The following is a 17,645-nucleotide window of genomic DNA, read 5'->3' as shown; positions in this document are numbered from 1 at the left end:
GATGAGCATCGCAACCCCAGAGTCGGCCACGACTGGACCTAATGGTCAGGGGTCCCTTTACCTTTTTAACGACTCTCAACATGCTTAACAAACTACGGTTCCCAGGATTCTTGGGGAGAAACCATGACTTGTAAAAGCGGAACATTACTGCTTCAAATGTAAGGTGCAGGTGGAGTCATAGTGGTGGGGGGCAACAGCAGCAAAGGAGGACTAGTTCAACCCAGTCAGATGGGTGGGGTACAAATAAGAAACTATTATTATAAATTATTATTATTAATCTATGCCCTTTTTGTGGGTTTGTCATAGGCATCTGGGTGGCCACTGTGAAAACGGAATGCAGGACGAGATAGGCCTTTGGGCTGTTCTTACATCTTATTGCTATGATTTGATTTATTTCAGTAAGCTTTAAGCATACCCAGATTTCATAAGATGATCCCATCTGTGTTCTACATACAATTCCTAAAACAGTTCCTCCAGTTGAGACAATTTAGGTAAAGGTAAAGGGACCACTGACCGTTAGGTCCTGTCGTGACCCACTCTGAGGTTGCGGCGCTCATCTCGCTTTATTGGCCGAGGGAGCCGGCGTACAGCTTCCGGGTCATGTGGCCAGCATGACTAAGCCACTTCTGGCGAACCAGAGCAGCGCACGGAAACGCCGTTTAGCTTCCCGCTGGAGTGGTACCTATTTATCTACTTGCACTTGACATGCTTTCAAACTGCTAGGTTGGCAGGAGCAGGGACCGAGCAACGGGAGCTCACCCCGTCGCAGGGATTCGAACCACTGACCTTCAATTTCTGCCTGTGACCAGGCCCAGACGGGGGGGGAGGGGCATAAGGGCCACTTGGCCCAGGCCTCCAATTCCAAAGGGGGCCTCGGTCAGCATAATCACCATCATTTTGTCTTTATATGCAGATATGGTTCAAGCCTTGAAATAAAATTATTTGTTAGCATAACTTTTGTGAAAATTATTTATATACTTATTTATAAGACTTCAGTTATCCCCAGGGTAAAAGGGGGGGGCATTATCTACCTGGTACGGGCCTCTGCAAGGCCCTGCCTGTGACCAGAATTTCTGAACCGCAGCTGGTTAAAAGTGCTGCAGTCAGTGAGCTCCCCAGATGGTTTGGACTACAGCTCCCATTGTTCCCAGCTGGCTTGGCCCATTGGTCAGGGATGATGGGAGTTGTGGTCCAACAACACCTGGGGACCCAAGGTTGAATAATTATAAGACTAGAGGACTTTTCTGCCCCTTTTGTTTTACTGAGGGTATCTGCCCTTGAAATCACTGGGGCCTTAAAAGTGCCTGACTTTGGTTTGCTCATGGTCATCATATTGTGTTGTTGTTGTCGTTTAGTCGTGTCCGACTCTTTGTGACCCCATGGACCAGAGCACGCCAGGCACTCCTGTCTTCCACTGCCTCCCGCAGTTTGGTCAAACTCATGCTGGTAGCTTTGAGAACACTGTCCAACCATCTCATCCTCTGTTGTCCCCTTCTCCTTGGGCCCTCAATCTTTCCCAATATCAGGGTCTTTTCCAGGGAGTCTTCTCTTCTCACGAGGTGGCCAAAGTATTGGAGTCTCAGCTTCAAGATCTGTCCTTCCAGTGAGCACTCAGGGCTGATTTCCTTCAGAATGGATAGGTTTGATCTTCTTGCAGTCCATGGGACTCTCAAGAGTCTCCTCCAGCACCATAATTCAAAAGCATCAATTCTTCGGCGATCAGCCTTCTTTATGATCCAGCTCTCACTTCCATACATCAATTCTGGGCCATGGAGTTTTCTTGGCAGGGATACTGGCGTGGCTTGCCGGTTCCTCCTCCAGGATCACGTTTGGTCAAAACTCTCTACTATGACCTGTTCATCTTGGGTGCCCTGCTCAGCATAGCTTCTCTGAGTTATTCAAGTCCCTTCGTCACGGCAAGGCAGTGATCCATGAAGGGGCATCATATTGTAAATCCTGCCAAAGTTCTGAAGACAGAGTTGTTTATCTCTGTGATGCCATAATCAGTGTACAGGTGGTTTCCCCTGACAACTAGCGACTACAGAGTGCTATAGCCTAGTGACTAGTGACTACAGAGAGCGAGGCAGGCTGCAACCCTGGGCTCACTTACCTGGGAGTAAATTCCACAGTGAAAATCAAAGTTAGACTTACTTTGGAATAGACATGTCAAGGGCTGCCGCTTTAAGCAACTGTGAGCCACTCAAATTGGGAGTTCCAGGACTGAGAGAGTTCACTGAGTTTCTCAAGAGCTCTGGGTGGAACATAGGAATCTGTCTGAGTCAGACAACTGTTTCATCTAGCTCTGACTGGCAGGGGCTGTGCGAGGATCTTGCCAGCCATACCTGGAAATGGTGTGGCCACAAAAACTTGGGGCTGCCTCTATGCAAACCACACTATGGGCCCAACCATTTAAAAAGCCCCAAACTGCCAAATTATGCCCCATAGAAATTAAAATCGCCCTACATCTGCTTAGCCCTGGTGCATGTGTCAATGCCATTTCAAGCATGAATGACTTTGATCGCTTCTAAGATGCATTCATCATGCCCAGACGGTTTTGAGAATCCACAATTTGGGCCTCTTTAAATTGTCTCAAGGGATATGGGTGGCGTTGTGGGTTAAACCACAGAGCCTAGGACTTGCCAATCAGAAGGTCAGCGGTTCAAATCCCCACGGCGGGGTGAGCTCCCGTTGCTCGGTCCCTGCTCCTGCCAACCTAGCAGTTCGAAAGCACGTCAAAGTACAAGTAGATAAATAGGTGCCACTCCGGCGGGAAGGTAAACAGTGTTTCCGTGCGCTGCTCTGGTTCGCCAGAAGTGGCTTAGTCATGCTGGTCACATGACCGGGAAGCTGTACGCCGGCTCCCTCAGGCAATAAAGCAAGATGAGCGCCGCAACCCCAGAGCCGGCCACGACTGGACCTAATGGTCAGGGGTCCCTTTACCTTTACAGTGGTACCTCAGGTTAAGTACTTAATTTGTTCCGGAGGTCCGCTCTTAACCTGAAACTGTTCTTAAACTGAAACACCACTTTAGCTAATGGGGCCTCCTGCTGTCGCTGCACCGCCAGAGCCCGATTTCTGTTCTTATCTTGAAGCAAAGTTCTTAACCTGAAGCACTATTTCTGGGTTAGGGAGTGTGTAACCTGAAGCATATGTAACCCGAGGTATCACTGTACCTAAACTGTTTCAACCGGTGGAACTGTTTTAGGAATTGTATGTAGAACACAGATGGGATCATCTTATGAAATATGGGTATGCTTAAAGCTTACTGAAATAAATCCAATCGGAGCAATAAGATGTAAGAACAGCCCAAAGGCCTATCATGTCCTGCATTCTGCTTTCACAGTGGTCATCCAAATGCCTATGACAAACCCACAAAAAGGGCATAGATTAATAATAATAATTTATAATAATTGTTTATTATTATTATAATAATAAACTATTATAATAATAAAGTATTATAATAATAAAGCAGAATATAATAATAAAGTATTATAATAATAAACTATTATAATAATAAAGCAGAAACTGCTGCTTGCCTTCTATCACTGTGCCATTGCGAGCGTGCTCACTTATGGCTTATGTGTGTGGTACGGAAGCTGTACTACCCAGGACAGGATGGGGTTGGGCAGGGTTGTTAAGGCAGCAGAGAGCATTGTTGGCTGCCCACTCTCCACCTTAGAGCAGATTTATGCCACAAGGTGCCATAGGAAGGCACTGGAGATAGTTGTTGCCCCCCACCACTATGACTCCACCTGCACCTTACATTTGAAGCAGTAATGTTCCGCTTTTACAAGTCATGGTTTCTCCCAAAGAATCCTGGGAACTGTAGTTTGTTAAGCATGTTGAGAGTCGTTAGGAGAACCCTATTCCCCTTGCAAAGCCACAATTCTTAAAGCGGTTTAACAGTCCAACCCTCTTCCCATGGAGCTCTGGGAACTGTGACTCTGTGAAGGGACAAGGAGTCCCACCTCAGCAAACTACAGTTCCCATGATCCTTTGGAGGAAGCCATGATTGCTTGAAGTGGTGTGATATGGCTTTAAATGCAAGGTGCAGATGTGGCCGATACTGAGACACATATAGCCCCCGAACCTAAAGATTCCATATAGCCATCACCACTAATTGCTCAGTCTATCTTTCTCTCTCTCTCTCTGCATGTGTCTTTGTTCCCTTCACTGCTACTGCAAATACAGTGGTACCTCGGGTTACAGGCGCTTCAGGCTACATACGCTTCAGGTTACAGACTCCGCTAACCCAGAAATAGTACCTCGGGTTAAGAACTTTGCTTCAGAATGAGAACAGTAATGGCGCCACGGCAGCGGGAGGCCACATTAGTTAAAGTGGTACTTCAGGTTAGGGACGCGGGTGGCGCTGTGGGTTAAACCACAGAGCCTAGGACTCGGTGGTTCGAATCCCCGCGATGGGGTGAGCTCCCGTTGCTCGGTCCCTGCTCCTGCCAACCTAGCAGTTCAAAAGCACGTCAAAGTGCAAGTAGAAGGTAAACGGCGCTTCCGTGCGCTGCTCTGGTTCGCCAGAAGCGGCTTAGTCATGGTGGCCACATGACCCAGAAGCTGTACGCCGGCTCCCTCGGCCAACAAAGCGAGATGAGCGCCGAAACCCCAGAGTTGGTCATGACTGGACCTAATGGTCAGGGGTCTCTTTACCTTTACCTCAGGTTAAGAATGGTTTCAGGTTAATAACGGACCTCCAGAACGCATTAAGTTCTTAACCTGAGGTACCACTGTACAGTGGACGCACGAGTTGTGAACATGATCCATGCGGGATGCACATTCGCAACCCACAGCATTCGCAACTCATGTCTGCGCAGACATGGGTTGCGATTCGGCGCTTCTGCGCATGCGCAAAGCGTGATTTAGCACTTCTGCACATGCGCGACCGCCGAAACGTGGAAGTAACCTCTTCCGGTACTTCCGGGTTTCAGCGGTCCGTAATCCAAAAAACCGCAACCCGAAGCGGCTGTAACCCAAGGTATGACTGTATATAGTACTAGCTTAAGATAAAACACTTGGAGATAGGATCATAGAACAGCAGAGTTGGGTCATCAACTACCTGCAATGTAGGAATCTTTTTTGCCCCGTGTGGGGCTTGAACCCTCAGCCCTGAGATTCTCATGCTCTACCAACTGAGTTATCGGTCTGGAAGTTAGAATGACAGCTCAGGCCTGTAGGAGAAAACAACTAGTGCCTAAATAAAAAAAAATGTATTATTTTTAAAATACAGGAATCAATGTTTGCAACGGATGAATTGGTTAAAAACAGAGATGTGTGAGCCAGGAAGTTATATACCAGGGCGCCGAGAAAGCCCCTGCTGAATATGAAACTGGGACAACCGCTATTAATAGGATGTTAAAAAAACACAGAGAGAAACTGGGACAGTGCAGTGAACCATTAACATACTGCCATGACAAAGGTTTAAAAAGTGAGGCAGAAATGGGGGGGGGCACCCAAAGTTAGAGAGCTGGAATGGGAAGCTGACAATTTAATTTACTCAAGTCTATTTCTCCTAAAAGTTTGTTCTGCTCTGAAAAATAGAGGTTGTGTTCTGGGTCCCGATGTGAGCACCTGAGAACATTTGATCAAGCGTTGCGCCAGAAAAATATCAGTCAATGGCCTTGCTGGGGGAAAAGTCTTTCTATAGCACGGGAGAAGTGTGTGAAGGTTTAGGACTGGGCCATGCAAGGCATCCTGAAAACTAAGAGCAGAGAAGGTCCTACTACACAGTGAGTTGAGACAGCAGTGCCCATGGCAGAGTGGGAGATCCAGATCTGATCGGTCACAGTTCTCAGGGAAGCCCTCCTGCCCAAACCCCATGAACAGAAGCGGTCAAGAAAATGACCCATTCATTTCAGCAAAGTAGACGCAATCAGATTTGACCGCCACCAGGTCTGATAGCTTTATAAAGGGATTTGATGAATGGGAGAGAAAAACAGTCATGGCTTACATTCTGATGGGGCTTGTGCAGGAGAACTTCCCAAGGCCGCACTTCATGGCACTGTGCGGTCACAATCTATCTCTCGATATTGCGCAGAAGAAGACGGCACATGGATGCTTCTCCAATGGAGAAGTCTCAGTCTTGCTCTGAAGCCGACCAAACATGGGTTGGAGGTCATAATCTGCCTACTGTGTGGCGGCAAAGAAGGCTCAATTTGCAATTTGCATCCTCTGATAGCCGGCCAGTGGAGTTATTTGGGATGGCTCAGAGGTTACAGTGGGGGAGGGACCTCTGCAGCTTTCAAATTATCTGCTGTAACCAACTTGGAGGGGAAAGTCGCTTGACTTTGGGGTGATCTGGACTCTGCACTTGTCGCAGCTCCAGCTGAAGCATCCAGTGCCATTCTCGAGTTGCATTGTGGGATCAGTTTCACCTTGTGCAATCAGCTGCTTGGTAGCAATATATCCGGCCACATGCCTTTAATAAGCAGCGCACGGAAACGCCGTTTACCTTCCCGCCGGAGCGGTACCTATTTATCTACTTGCACTTTTAGGTGCTTTCGAACTGCTAGGTTGGCAGGAGCAGGGACTGAGCAATGGGAGCTCACCCCGTCGCAGGGATTCGAACCGCCGACCTTCTGATCGGCAAGTCCTAGGGACCAGTTTAATTGCAAGATTGCCATATGTGCCCACTAGACTGCTTCAGTCTGCAGAATCGCTGTCTCTTCAGCCCATGAAACATCCCATTGCACCCACTACAAGAGCTGCAGCAGAATTACATACCCTCAGAGGATACAAACTGTTCTCTGTTTGATCTCTGTGTGAGTTGCTGTTCTAGGCATGCCAATCAGCAGGGACACCTAAAGCAAAATAAGGAAGCTTCCTTATCCCACGTCAGGCTTTTTGTCCATCCAGCCCACTATTGCCTACTTGATTGGCAACAGCTCTCCAGGGTTTCGGGGTCTCAGAAGCCTTTGCTATCATGCTCTTTCTGAGTCCAGAACAGTGATCCATGCAGCTACATAAGGGATGGCATGCAATGTGTCGGTAAGCTAATGTTGCTTCAGCAAAATGATTTCTGCTTGTTCATCAGCACCCAGCTCCCAGGCACCCCCTAAATCTGTTCTGGGTTTACCCCAGCCTCTATGGAGCAGATCTGGAGACAGCGTGTGCAAGGGGAAGGAGGAAAGAGGGTGAAAGTCCCATTGCACTTGCACAAGGATTTACCGGTACTTCAACACTGTCCAAGAGCTGGTCCCCTTTGCCAAGAAGTTCTCCTCTTACATAAGCCTTTTTGGGATGCAAGAGTAAAGTATGTCACCAGTTTTAATGCAGAAGCTATTAGAGGTTTGTATGATTATGTGTTGTTCAAGGCCTCCCCTGGCTGTCTTGCCAGACAGCAATTCATCTAAGAAGAAACCTTCACGAAGTTTAAAAAATCCCAGGGAAGAAGGGATTGAGCAGTTGATAAATGCCAACCCAGAACCAGCTGAGCCCCTGCTTGCGGTTTGTGGCAGTTCACAAAAAAACAGCACCACACACACGTAGGTGGCCCAGAAACCCTAACTCTCTGCTTCCCTTCCACTCCCCACCCCCCACCTCTCTGGGTGACCCAGATTCCTGCATGGAACCATTACGTTTGGCTAAACAAGTAGAAGGCAAAGAGTCACCGTCCTTTCAGATATAGACAAAAGGAGATGCAATGTTTTGTTACACGACTTGTTACATGCTCTGTGGATGGGTTTAAAAATAAAGAACAGGAGCAAACAGAGGTCGCCGCTCAGCTGAATCCATAAACAAGAGGGTTGTGGAAGCTGTAGGGCTTCCAGGAAGAGCAAGGCGAAGATCATTCTGTCTCATCCAAGCGAGAGAAGGAGCAGCTGCAGAATATGTGCTTCATGTCAGAAAAGAGCATTGCTCCAATGTTTGTTTTCCTCTGCCCGCCTCAGCCCTTTTTCCTTTTGTAGCATATCCATTAGATTGTCAGCCTGCAGGCAAGGATTGTTTTATCTGTTAATCTCTTTGCAATGCTTAGAAATTTTAAGTACTTATTATTATTATTATTATTATTATTATTATTATTAATGATGTGAGGGCTGTCATTTGAGGCACCCTTAAAGGTTAAGGTAAAGGGACCCCTGACCATTAGGTCCAGTCGTGGCCAACTCTGGGGTTGCGGTGCTCATCTCGCTTTATTGGCTGAGGGAGCCGTCGTACAGCTTCCGGGTCATGTGGCCAGCATGATTGAGCCGCTTCTGGCGAACCAGAGCAGTGCACGGAAACGCCGTTTACCTTCCCGCCGGAGCGGTACCTATTTATCTACTTGCACTTTGACGTGTTTTCGAACTGCTAGGTTGGCAGGAGCAGGGACTGAGCAACGGGAGCTCACTCTGTCATGGGGATTCAAACCGCCAACCTTCTGATCAGCAAGTCCTAGGCTCTGTGGTTTAACCCACAGCGCCACCCGCACCCTTACTCAGGAGTAAATCCCACTGAACAACATGGGACTTGCTTCAGCATCAATGTGGCTGTATAACTGCAATCTTACTGACCTGGGAGTAAATCTGGCTGATACCAATGAGGCTCACTTCCCAGCAGTCTATGTTATTGTCATTTGCATGGGCCATCTTCTAAGTGAAATGCCTCGAAGAGACTTGCATTGTAAAAGGCATATACATACAATAATTTAAAACAAACGTCCTTTAGGCAGAATGCAACCCTGCCCGGAACAGGGAACCCATCCACTGACTGTGCCTCAGGGGCTTACCTGGGTTGAGATTCAGTTTCTTGGCTCTCATCCAGTCCATTACAGAGGCTAGATGCTGGTCTAACACATCTACTGTCTCATCTGCAACACTGACACCAAACTCTACATACATTAAACATAATAGAAACACCGCCACCCGACCCCACCCCTATCCATCTTCCCCCTCTCCACCCCTCCTTTCTTTTTTCTTTTCTTCTCCCCCTAATGCCTCAACAAATGAAATGGATTTGTAAAAATGTTACATGGAAAAAAACAACGAGGCACTACACTTCTGTAAAACAAGAAAATCCTGAATAAAATAAAAAAGTAAAAAGTAAAATAAAGGAGAAGTAGAGCTGTGTGTCATCAGCACATTGACAGCAACGCTCCTGCAAGGGTAAATCCTGTCCCACTAACTGGTTAAAAGCTGGCTTTGGGTGCCATGAAAAGGCAAATTGATGTTAGATTAAATAATATTAGTAACACAAATATGTAGTAATATGTTTAATGCCAGAAAATGGAAAGAGCCACTTGCGGGATTTTCCACCTCGGGTACCAGCAGCGCCAATTTCAGGCACGATCGTGCTTGTCTCGCCCCAAACAGATATGACCATGCCCAAAATTGGACCTGATAGAACAGGCAGGGCACCTGTAGAGGGCTTCTGCCACCTGAGGCAGCGGCCTCACCCTGCCTAACAGATGGGCCAGCTCTGTACCCATCTCTTTATTCTGAATAAACAGAGTTATGGGAGCTTCACTCAGCTTTGCCTCACACCTCAGGCGGGAAATTGGAAGCCAGCCTTAATCCCAGTGACCTCCTGTTCGTCATCTACGGATGAAGGGGAGTACACAAATTTAATTAATAATAATAATGATGATTTTGTTGGCATCTGTCTGAGAGACAATGGAGTGCACCTCTGAGGGTGAAATTAAACTGCTGTGTTAGCACAGCCTGGCACAAGCCTGGGCAGTTTATATGGAAGTCCTGGGCCGCCAATCGCTGATGTGGTCCAAAGGAAAGCAGAACAATGTTTGATACCAGCTTGGCTGCAGGAGTTGCCAGAAGGAGGCGTACCAGGCGCCATTCAACTGTCTTAGGAATTGCACTCCAGATTTGTGTAGGGTTTACAACTATTAGCGTTTTCTTCTCTTGAAGATATCCTGCAAAGCAGGTTTAGGATTGGAGTTTTCCTTCTCCTAATCACAACCACCTGGGGTGCCGACTTGAATAAAATACTGGTGGGGGGGGGGGCAGGTAAGCCCTGCTCTGCATAATCGATCACAAGATGTGGCGCATGCGCACCATTTGAATGGCAATGCCCATCAACTTGGGGGGGGCAGCCCCCTCGAATATTTTATGGGGGGTCGGAAGGGTTTTTGCAGAGATTCCCTCCCCCCTTTTTCTTTTTCCTTTCTCCTCCTGTGAAGAGGCTGCACCCTAACGTTTTAATGTTGTATTTTAATCTTGTTTTTTAAATTGTATTTTAATCAACTTGTTTTTATTATTGGTTGTTAGCCGCCCTGAGCCCGGTCTTGGCTGGGGAGGGCGGGGTATAAATATAAATATAAATAATATAAATATAAAAATAAATATAAATGGACCTCAGCCCCTAGGATCTGGCTCTTGCGACAACACCACCACAACAAAGCAACAGCAAGGGAGGTCGCTTAAGGTACAGAGGCGGCCCTTAAATCTGGCGAGGTTGGGGCTTTATTTTTGTAAAACTTCGGCCCGACCTCGAGGGAGGAAACGAGAGATTAAGCTTTAGCTGCCCTCAATCCTCTCTTCCCTTGATCCACCCGCAGCGAGAGGCGCGACCTCCCCAACTCCGATCAAGTGCGGAGAAGCGCACGTGCGGCGCCCGGAGTCCCATCTGCGAAGCCGCTGCTCCTTGCGCGCAAGCCCAGCCCGGGGAGGACGCGGCCGGGCTGAGCCCTCCGGCTGCTCGGCCTCCCGCTCGGGGCTACCCCGGGCAGGCCGGGGCGGCGGCGGCGGCGCTAATCTCCCCTGGCGCTGCGGGCGCAGATCCGCCCCGGCGGCGTAGGCTTAGCGAGGGGCAGCCATGTGCCCCAAGGGGCGCGGCTCAGCGTGACTCGCTCGCCGCACGTGGGAAAGGGCGATGCGAGGACAGGGGAGGAGCGGGTGGCGGGGGAAGCCAGCAATGGCTGCTCTTAGCTAGGTGGGGGGGGGGGATGGAGATTGGCGCGATCCCATTCCCATGGACGCGCACCCGGGAGGCTGACACGTGTTAGAAGGCTGAGAGGCCTTGGGGGGAAAGAAAGGGGGGGGGGGAATCCTGCTTCGACTTTATCTTTGATAATCATTTTTATTAGTTCCCAATTACAATCCAATAAAAGTCTCATTATAACAATACCAATTTATAGCATAGGTGTCAACTGTTCCCCTTTTTAAAGGGAAATTCCCTTATTCCGAATAGGATTCCTCGCAAGAAAAGGGAAAAGTTGACAGCTATGATTTATAATACAATTACTAATACCAATCGTTCAAATACCGAATTATATACAGTGGTACCTCGGGTTACATACGCTTCAGGTTACAGACTCTGCTAACCCAGAAATAGTGCTTCAGGTTAAGAACTTTGCTTCTGGATGAGAACAGAAATCGTGCTCCGGCGGCGCGGCAGCAGCAGGAGGCCCCATTAGCTAAAGTGCTGCTTCAGGTTAAGAACAGTTTCAGGTTAAGAACGGACCTCCGGAACAAATTAAGTACTTAACCCGAAGTACCACTGCACTTTAAATAAGGTTGCCCCACCCCCACCCCGGTTGCTGGAATTGATGGTTTTCTTTATTTCTGCATTCCAAAATCTTAGTAATTTCTGTTCCATTCCGGTAATCATTATACGACAACTGCAATATTAATAACTTCTATTGGTGTTGACACTTTAAATGATTTATAAAACACCTGCTACGACTTGTATCGACAGCTAGAAATTCTATGCGTTGTTTCCCCTATCATAGAATTGCATTTGGAAGGGACCCTGTGGATCATTTAGTCCAAACTCCTGCAATGTAGGAATTACAGTTGTCCCATAGGGAGGATCAAACCTTCAACATTGGCAATATGGCGCCATGCGCTAACCTACTGAGCTACCCAGCTCCATCACTACATTTCCGTGCTGGAAATGGACAACTGTTGCCTGTTCAAAGCATATAACATAGGAGCCAACTCCTAGGGGCCAAGGTGACTTCACCCCACCCCAATAAAATATTTGAGGGGGCTCGCAAAGTTGATTGGGAATTGCCATTCAAATGGTGTGCGCGTGGTGTAATGTGATTATGTGGGGCGGGGATTATTTTATTTAAATTGGCACCCCTGGCTTGTAACGTGTCCCCCTACCCTGGGTATTATGATCAAGTAAAACAATAGAAATACTTACGTAACTGACCAATCATGTCAGTTCTGCCCCCCTAACAAAAGTCTTGCTCCCCCCCCCCAACAAAAAGGATTGACACCCATCTATCTATATAGTTTATTTCATAGTATTTTTCCCCCAATAAAAGCTAAACCAGCCCATTTTCTTACACCTGGAACCAATTTCACAATCTCAGGTGAAGAGGCAAATGCAAGATTGCTGTCATCTCCCTTTTTTTGAAGCCCAATTTTTGACATAACAGGATATAAACCACTAGAGTGGGTGGGGATGTATGGGGCTGTGTGGTTGCAACTGTGCAAAAGCTCTGTTCTGCTTTTTGGTGGGGGAAATCTGCAGAAGGGGCCTTTTCGGTGATGGCTCCATGGTTATGGAATGCTCTCTTTGGGAAGTCACCTGGTGCCCACAATGTTGTCTTTTGGGGGAGGGAAGGCTCTGTTCTTCCAGGCTTTTAAAGATTACTGTATATCAAAGGCCATGTGGCATTATTGATGGTTTTAGTGTATTTGATGGCTGATTCAGTTCTGTGCTGCAGTTGCTATCTCAGCATAGTGGCTTTATATTGGGGGTTTTATTCTGGTTGCCTCTTAAATTTACTTTGATTTTATTGTGCTCTTTTATTCTGTACAGCACCTAGAAAATTTTATATTATGTGGTGTTTCATAAATTTAATGCATCTATCGATTGAAGCCTGCAATTCCCAGAGGAGGAAGTCCATATTTACAGGAAGTATGTGAGCAGGTAAATACCTCATATGTACTGTGTAGAGATCTTGAGACTGAATCAGGTTATTGAAATTTGGACATTCTGTCAATACATTATTAGGTGGCGGCTGGTGGAAACCGGCGTGCTCATATCATTTGCACCACCCAAAAAAACCAACCAAGTAGTTTGTGCTCTGCTGAGGAGCAAATGTCTTGTGGGCAGTGTGAAAAACTTTTGCACATCAATCCCACAATAAACACCCATCTGCAAGCACCCAGACAGCCGCAAACTGTTCATTAATACAGTGGTACCTCAGGTTATATACGCTTCAGGTTACATACACTTCAGGTTACAGACTCCGCTAACCCAGAAATCATGCTTCAGGTTAAGAACTTTGCTTCAGGATGAGAACAGAAATTGTGCTCCGACGGCGCGGCGGCAGCAGGAGGCCTCATTAGCTAAAGTGGTGCTTCAGGTTAAGACAGTTTCAGGTTAAGAACCGACCTCCGGAACAAATTAAGTTCTTAACCCGAGGTACCACTGTATGATGAAAGTGAGACATTTAGGAGATCCATATTAACACCAAAAATCCTACGTAGAAGAAAATCTCACAATTTGTCTCGTATAAGATTTAATAGGCTGCAGGTCTCAGAAGACGAGGACGATCCCAACATCACATGCAGACAAAACCCAAAAAGCATCGGTAAGGTTCACCTGCTGCAAAGATGCATCCCAAAATATGTATATGCTTAAAAGATATTGCAGCACCTGAGCGCTTAATGGCGAAACAGCAGAGGTTATCTACAGCTTACAAAATGAGGTTTTTTTTCTAGGCGTCTCTAACATCCCAACTCTCTTACACTTGCCCACAACTCAGGCAGCTGCTTTCGCCCTTGTGCATTTCCCTGCTATTTCAGAAAACTGCCCGCCCTCCACCATCCATGCGCTCCCCACAATTCAGCCTGCGCAATCTTCCTTTAGGTTGTGCGAAATCCCCTTCCTGGGCCCTCCTACATATAGCTCATTGCTCCCGATTTCCCTGGCGCCATCCTTGTCTCTGCAGTTGTTTCCCTGCTGCTAAAAGTTGCCTAAGCAGCTATTGTGCTTCTGCCATATAACTCGGTTCCCCCTCTCCCCCAGCCCCATCTAACTAATTTGGCAAATGCCCTTTCTTTGTGAGATAACATCTCCCAGAGCAATCAGTGCACCCGGTGTGCTGGACTGTCAGCTGGGCACTGCTGCTGGGAAGCTCACACAGTCCTGTGCTCCAGAACTGTCACTTAAAGGAGAGCCCCTACTGAGTAGCGGAGGGCTTTGTGAAAGCTGCTCCTTTTCTACTTGTTGATGGGGGGGACAACACTCTCTTTTTATTTATGTAAGGCCTGAAGGGCCAGGGACACTGGGTCTGCTTGCTGACTCAAGTCCCATAGGAGCAAAACACAGGAACTGGTCTCTTGACACACACACACACACCCCACCGCCTCCCCAGCATCATCAACAACAGAGGCTTTGTCAGAGTTCTTCTTATGCACTTTGCCAGCTCGCCCCCTTACACAGGCACGGAAGGGAAAACAGCCTTTGTGCTTTGGTTTATGTGGAAGAAAAAGGTTGAGGTGCATAACGGCAGCGACAGATTTAGGGCGGTGCGAGCGGTTCCCGTGTACAGGGTGCAAAATAATAATAATCGGGGCCTTTTTTTCAGCGGGAAGTTGCCATTCATTGCCACCACTGGTACCTCTTTTTCCATAAAAATAGCAAATAATAATAATAATAATAATAATAATAATAATAATATCTACAGTATATTTATATGGGTACTCACTGAGAAGATCCACGGAAAAAGCAACTGTACCAAAAGGGATCATTGTGAAAATAAGAAATATTTATGGGGTGCCAAATTTTGTCCTCTGACTTCACCCCCAAAGGCGCACTCCTCCATAGTCTCTTGAGACAGACAAATGCCAGCTGACCCACCCAGGTGCCATATGACCGAAACCTGCCACCGATACAATGGGGAAGGGGATCCATTGGGGTTTGACCCACAAGATGACCCAGGATGCTGAATAGAGCCCCGCCTGCCAATATGGCCTCCTGCCACCAGACCCTCCTCAAGGATTTTGTGAAGAGATCTCAGGATTAATATCTGATGGGATTACAGCTAGGAAGGTCAGGGAGGGAGATCACTTCCGAAGTGCAAGATTCGCCACTAGGACCTCCTCATCCACGCTGGCCACAAAATGGAAACCACCTCCGTCGCAGCAAAGCATTCTGGGATGCCAGCAAGCCGCACTGGAAGCTGGTGGCTGGCGTCACAGAAAGGATGGTTACTTACTGTTGTTTGGGGCAAGGAGGCGGCCGGGTTGGGCTGTTCCCACGGGGGCCTGGGCTTTTGACGACATCCGAAGGAGACGGGCATCCGAAGGAGGGCAAAGGGGGCTCACTTGGTGCTGAGGCGTGTCCCGGGCCTGCGGCAGGCCGCGCAAGATGGGGCGCAGAATCGTGAAGCAGGGCGGCAGCCTGGGCAAGGGGGAGGAGGAGGAGGGCAGCAGCCGAAGCCCCCCCAGGAAGGGCGAGGGTGGCAGCAGGGGGTCGGGGGCCGGCAGCCGCTGGAGCAGCAGCCCCCCGAGCGGCAGCAGGCGGGAGGTGGGGGGCAGTAGCAGCAGGAAGGGCGGCAGCAGGTGGGGCAGCAAGGAGGCGGGTAGCAAGTGGGGCAGGGTGGTCTGAAGCAGCCGGGGCAGCACATGGGGCAGGGCGGGGGGCAGCAGCCGATGCTACACATGAGCAAGGCGGGCAGGGGAGGGGGCACCCTCCAGGCCAGGAGGTGAAGGGCAGGGCTGGGAGCAACTCACAGTGTCTCTGCACGGCTGCTGCTGGACTCAGGGAAGTGCACCCAGCGAGAAAGCCCCATGGCCTTCCCTGCTCAGGGAGGATTCCAGGACATGCACAAGGCTGGCAGGCCCACGGGACGCGGCCAGCGGGGCTATATTTATAGCTCCCTAAGGCCAAGAGCACCCAGCTCCTAAAGCTGCCCTGAGCCAGCACGCGGACTCTCAGCTCGCCAGGCTGCTTAGCATGGGCAAGAGCAGTTGGAGGCCAACAGGAACACCTGCCTCCTTCTCTCCTCTAGATATGGCCAGTACCTGGATGAGGCCAGAGCCGCATGGGGACAGAGGCCCTGTGATTCTTAACAGCTGCTAGAGTTTTTAAGGATAGATGGCCTGTGATTCTTAACACAACAAGGCAGAAATCAACAAATGGGGCTCTTCACACCACAGAGAGTGAATTGGTGGGGCGGCAGGGGGAGCCACGCCAAAGGCCTGTCTTCTGTCATTTAGCTTTAATATACAGTGGTACCACGGGTTCCCTGTAACTTCATTTCTCACAATGAGGGAACCACCAGAAGGCCCTCGGAGCTGGACCTCAGTGTCCAGGCTGAATGATGGAGGTGGTGGAGACTTTAATTGATAAGGTGCTTTGGTAGATCATAGAATTGCATGCATCCAAAGAGTTGAATCTGCTCCTTGGGAGATTAGGGTAGCCAGATGGAGGAGGAGGAGGAGAAAGGCCAGAGCTCTTAACAGTTGTGTGGAAGAGGGAATGTCGGCAGATGTAGCGTGTATGACCCAAAGGAGAGTATCACACTGGCTGTTATGTATGGTTTCATTTGTCTGATATACTGGCTCCTATTGAACCAGACAGCTAGACTCAAGTGCATAGTTCTTAAGAATGTAAATAATTTTGCATCCATGGAAATAGGCAGAACTAACAGCTTATCCGTACCTAAGAATAAATCCACTTTTTCCATATTCAGTTTGTCCTCCACTTGTCCAAACATGAGAGCAAAACACTTGTTAAAAAGCTAGAGTTTGCCTGTCCAAATGTTGTGGACATGCCCTGTTCCCAGCCCTTCCTCAAGCCCACCTCTGTTCACATCCCTCTTTGGCATCAAGCACACTACTTAATCCGCCTTCCAACATGGTTGTTTACCAAAAAGAAAGAAAAACCGCTCTTGGAAAACGTGCAAATTGGCATTTCCTGGGAACAGGATACACACACCTGCACAGAATGGTACTTCCGTTTCATTTCAATTCCCCAAACAGAGTATGCAGAATTCTTGCTGCTGGTTCAGATTCATCTCAACTTGTTGCTGACTTGCCTAACCCGAACCAAAAATGGCAACTTGCACTCTGCGCAGAAAGTGCAATCAGTTACAGGGGTACCTCGGGTTAAGTACTTAATTCGTTCTGGAGATCCGTTCTTAACCTGAAACTGTTCTTAACCTGAAGCACCACTTTAGCTAATGGGGCCTCCTGCTGCTGCCATGCCGCCAGAGAACGATTTCTGTTCTCATCCTGAAGCAAAGTTCTTAACCTGAAGCACTATTTCTGGGTTAGCGGAGTCTGTAACCTGAAGCGTATGTAACCTGAAGCGTATGTAACCTGAGGTACCACTGTATTAATCGTTCTCCCATGGATTGGTTTATGCGCAAAATAATAGGTTTTAATGTACTGTGAACCTCTCGATATTGGGGCCCCAATAGTGGACTTCTTTTTTAAAAAAACAACAACACCCCACTAATCGGAGCTTTCAACAAATCACCCTAAGGCAGCCAAAAGCACGCACATACCAGTATGTATTGAACCCATTTCATTGGCTACCTCCATCTCGCTCCATCTCCCAGAGTCTGGCCTCACAAAAACAAATGGCAAAAAGTGATGCTGAAGAAGGACACAAAAAAATTATATATTCATTGTTTCTGGTCGTGTGATAAAGTTAAGTTGCGAAGTAGGAAACGTACATTCGTGGCAATTTTCAAAGCATCTTCCACCTGACCTGAGGGCAGCAAGTTTGGG

The 17,645-nt window shown here is 48.1% G+C and overlaps 1 protein-coding gene across 3 annotated transcripts in view; it reads right to left on the bottom strand.

Moving 5' to 3' along the window:
• The window catches only part of LOC309526442 (nuclear receptor subfamily 1 group D member 1-like), a 55,955-nt gene extending 39,414 nt beyond the window's left edge, over positions 1-16,541 (bottom strand). Inside the window, exons 1-2 of one of the 3 annotated variants that reach the window (XM_082212547.1) lie at positions 15,125-16,541; positions 8,717-8,797 (exon numbers count right to left, since the gene is read on the bottom strand). In XM_082212547.1, coding sequence (XP_082068673.1) covers positions 8,717-8,797; positions 15,125-15,191 — 148 coding nt within the window. In that variant the 5' untranslated portion in view covers positions 15,192-16,541. Of the gene's footprint in view, positions 1-8,716; positions 8,798-14,614; positions 14,673-15,124 lie in introns of those variants that run through there. The other 2 variants (XM_082212548.1, XM_082212549.1) reach the window with 2 other exon arrangements.
• Between the last annotated feature and the right edge of the window lie 1,104 nt (positions 16,542-17,645).

The sequence above is a fragment of the Podarcis vaucheri genome (genome assembly GCF_965113315.1).
Source record: "Podarcis vaucheri genome assembly, chromosome: 2".
In the NCBI taxonomy this organism is placed as follows: Eukaryota; Metazoa; Chordata; class Lepidosauria; order Squamata; family Lacertidae; genus Podarcis; species Podarcis vaucheri.
The sequence above is the reverse complement of the archived record's forward strand: the minus strand, read 5'-3'. Positions and strand labels throughout refer to the sequence as shown.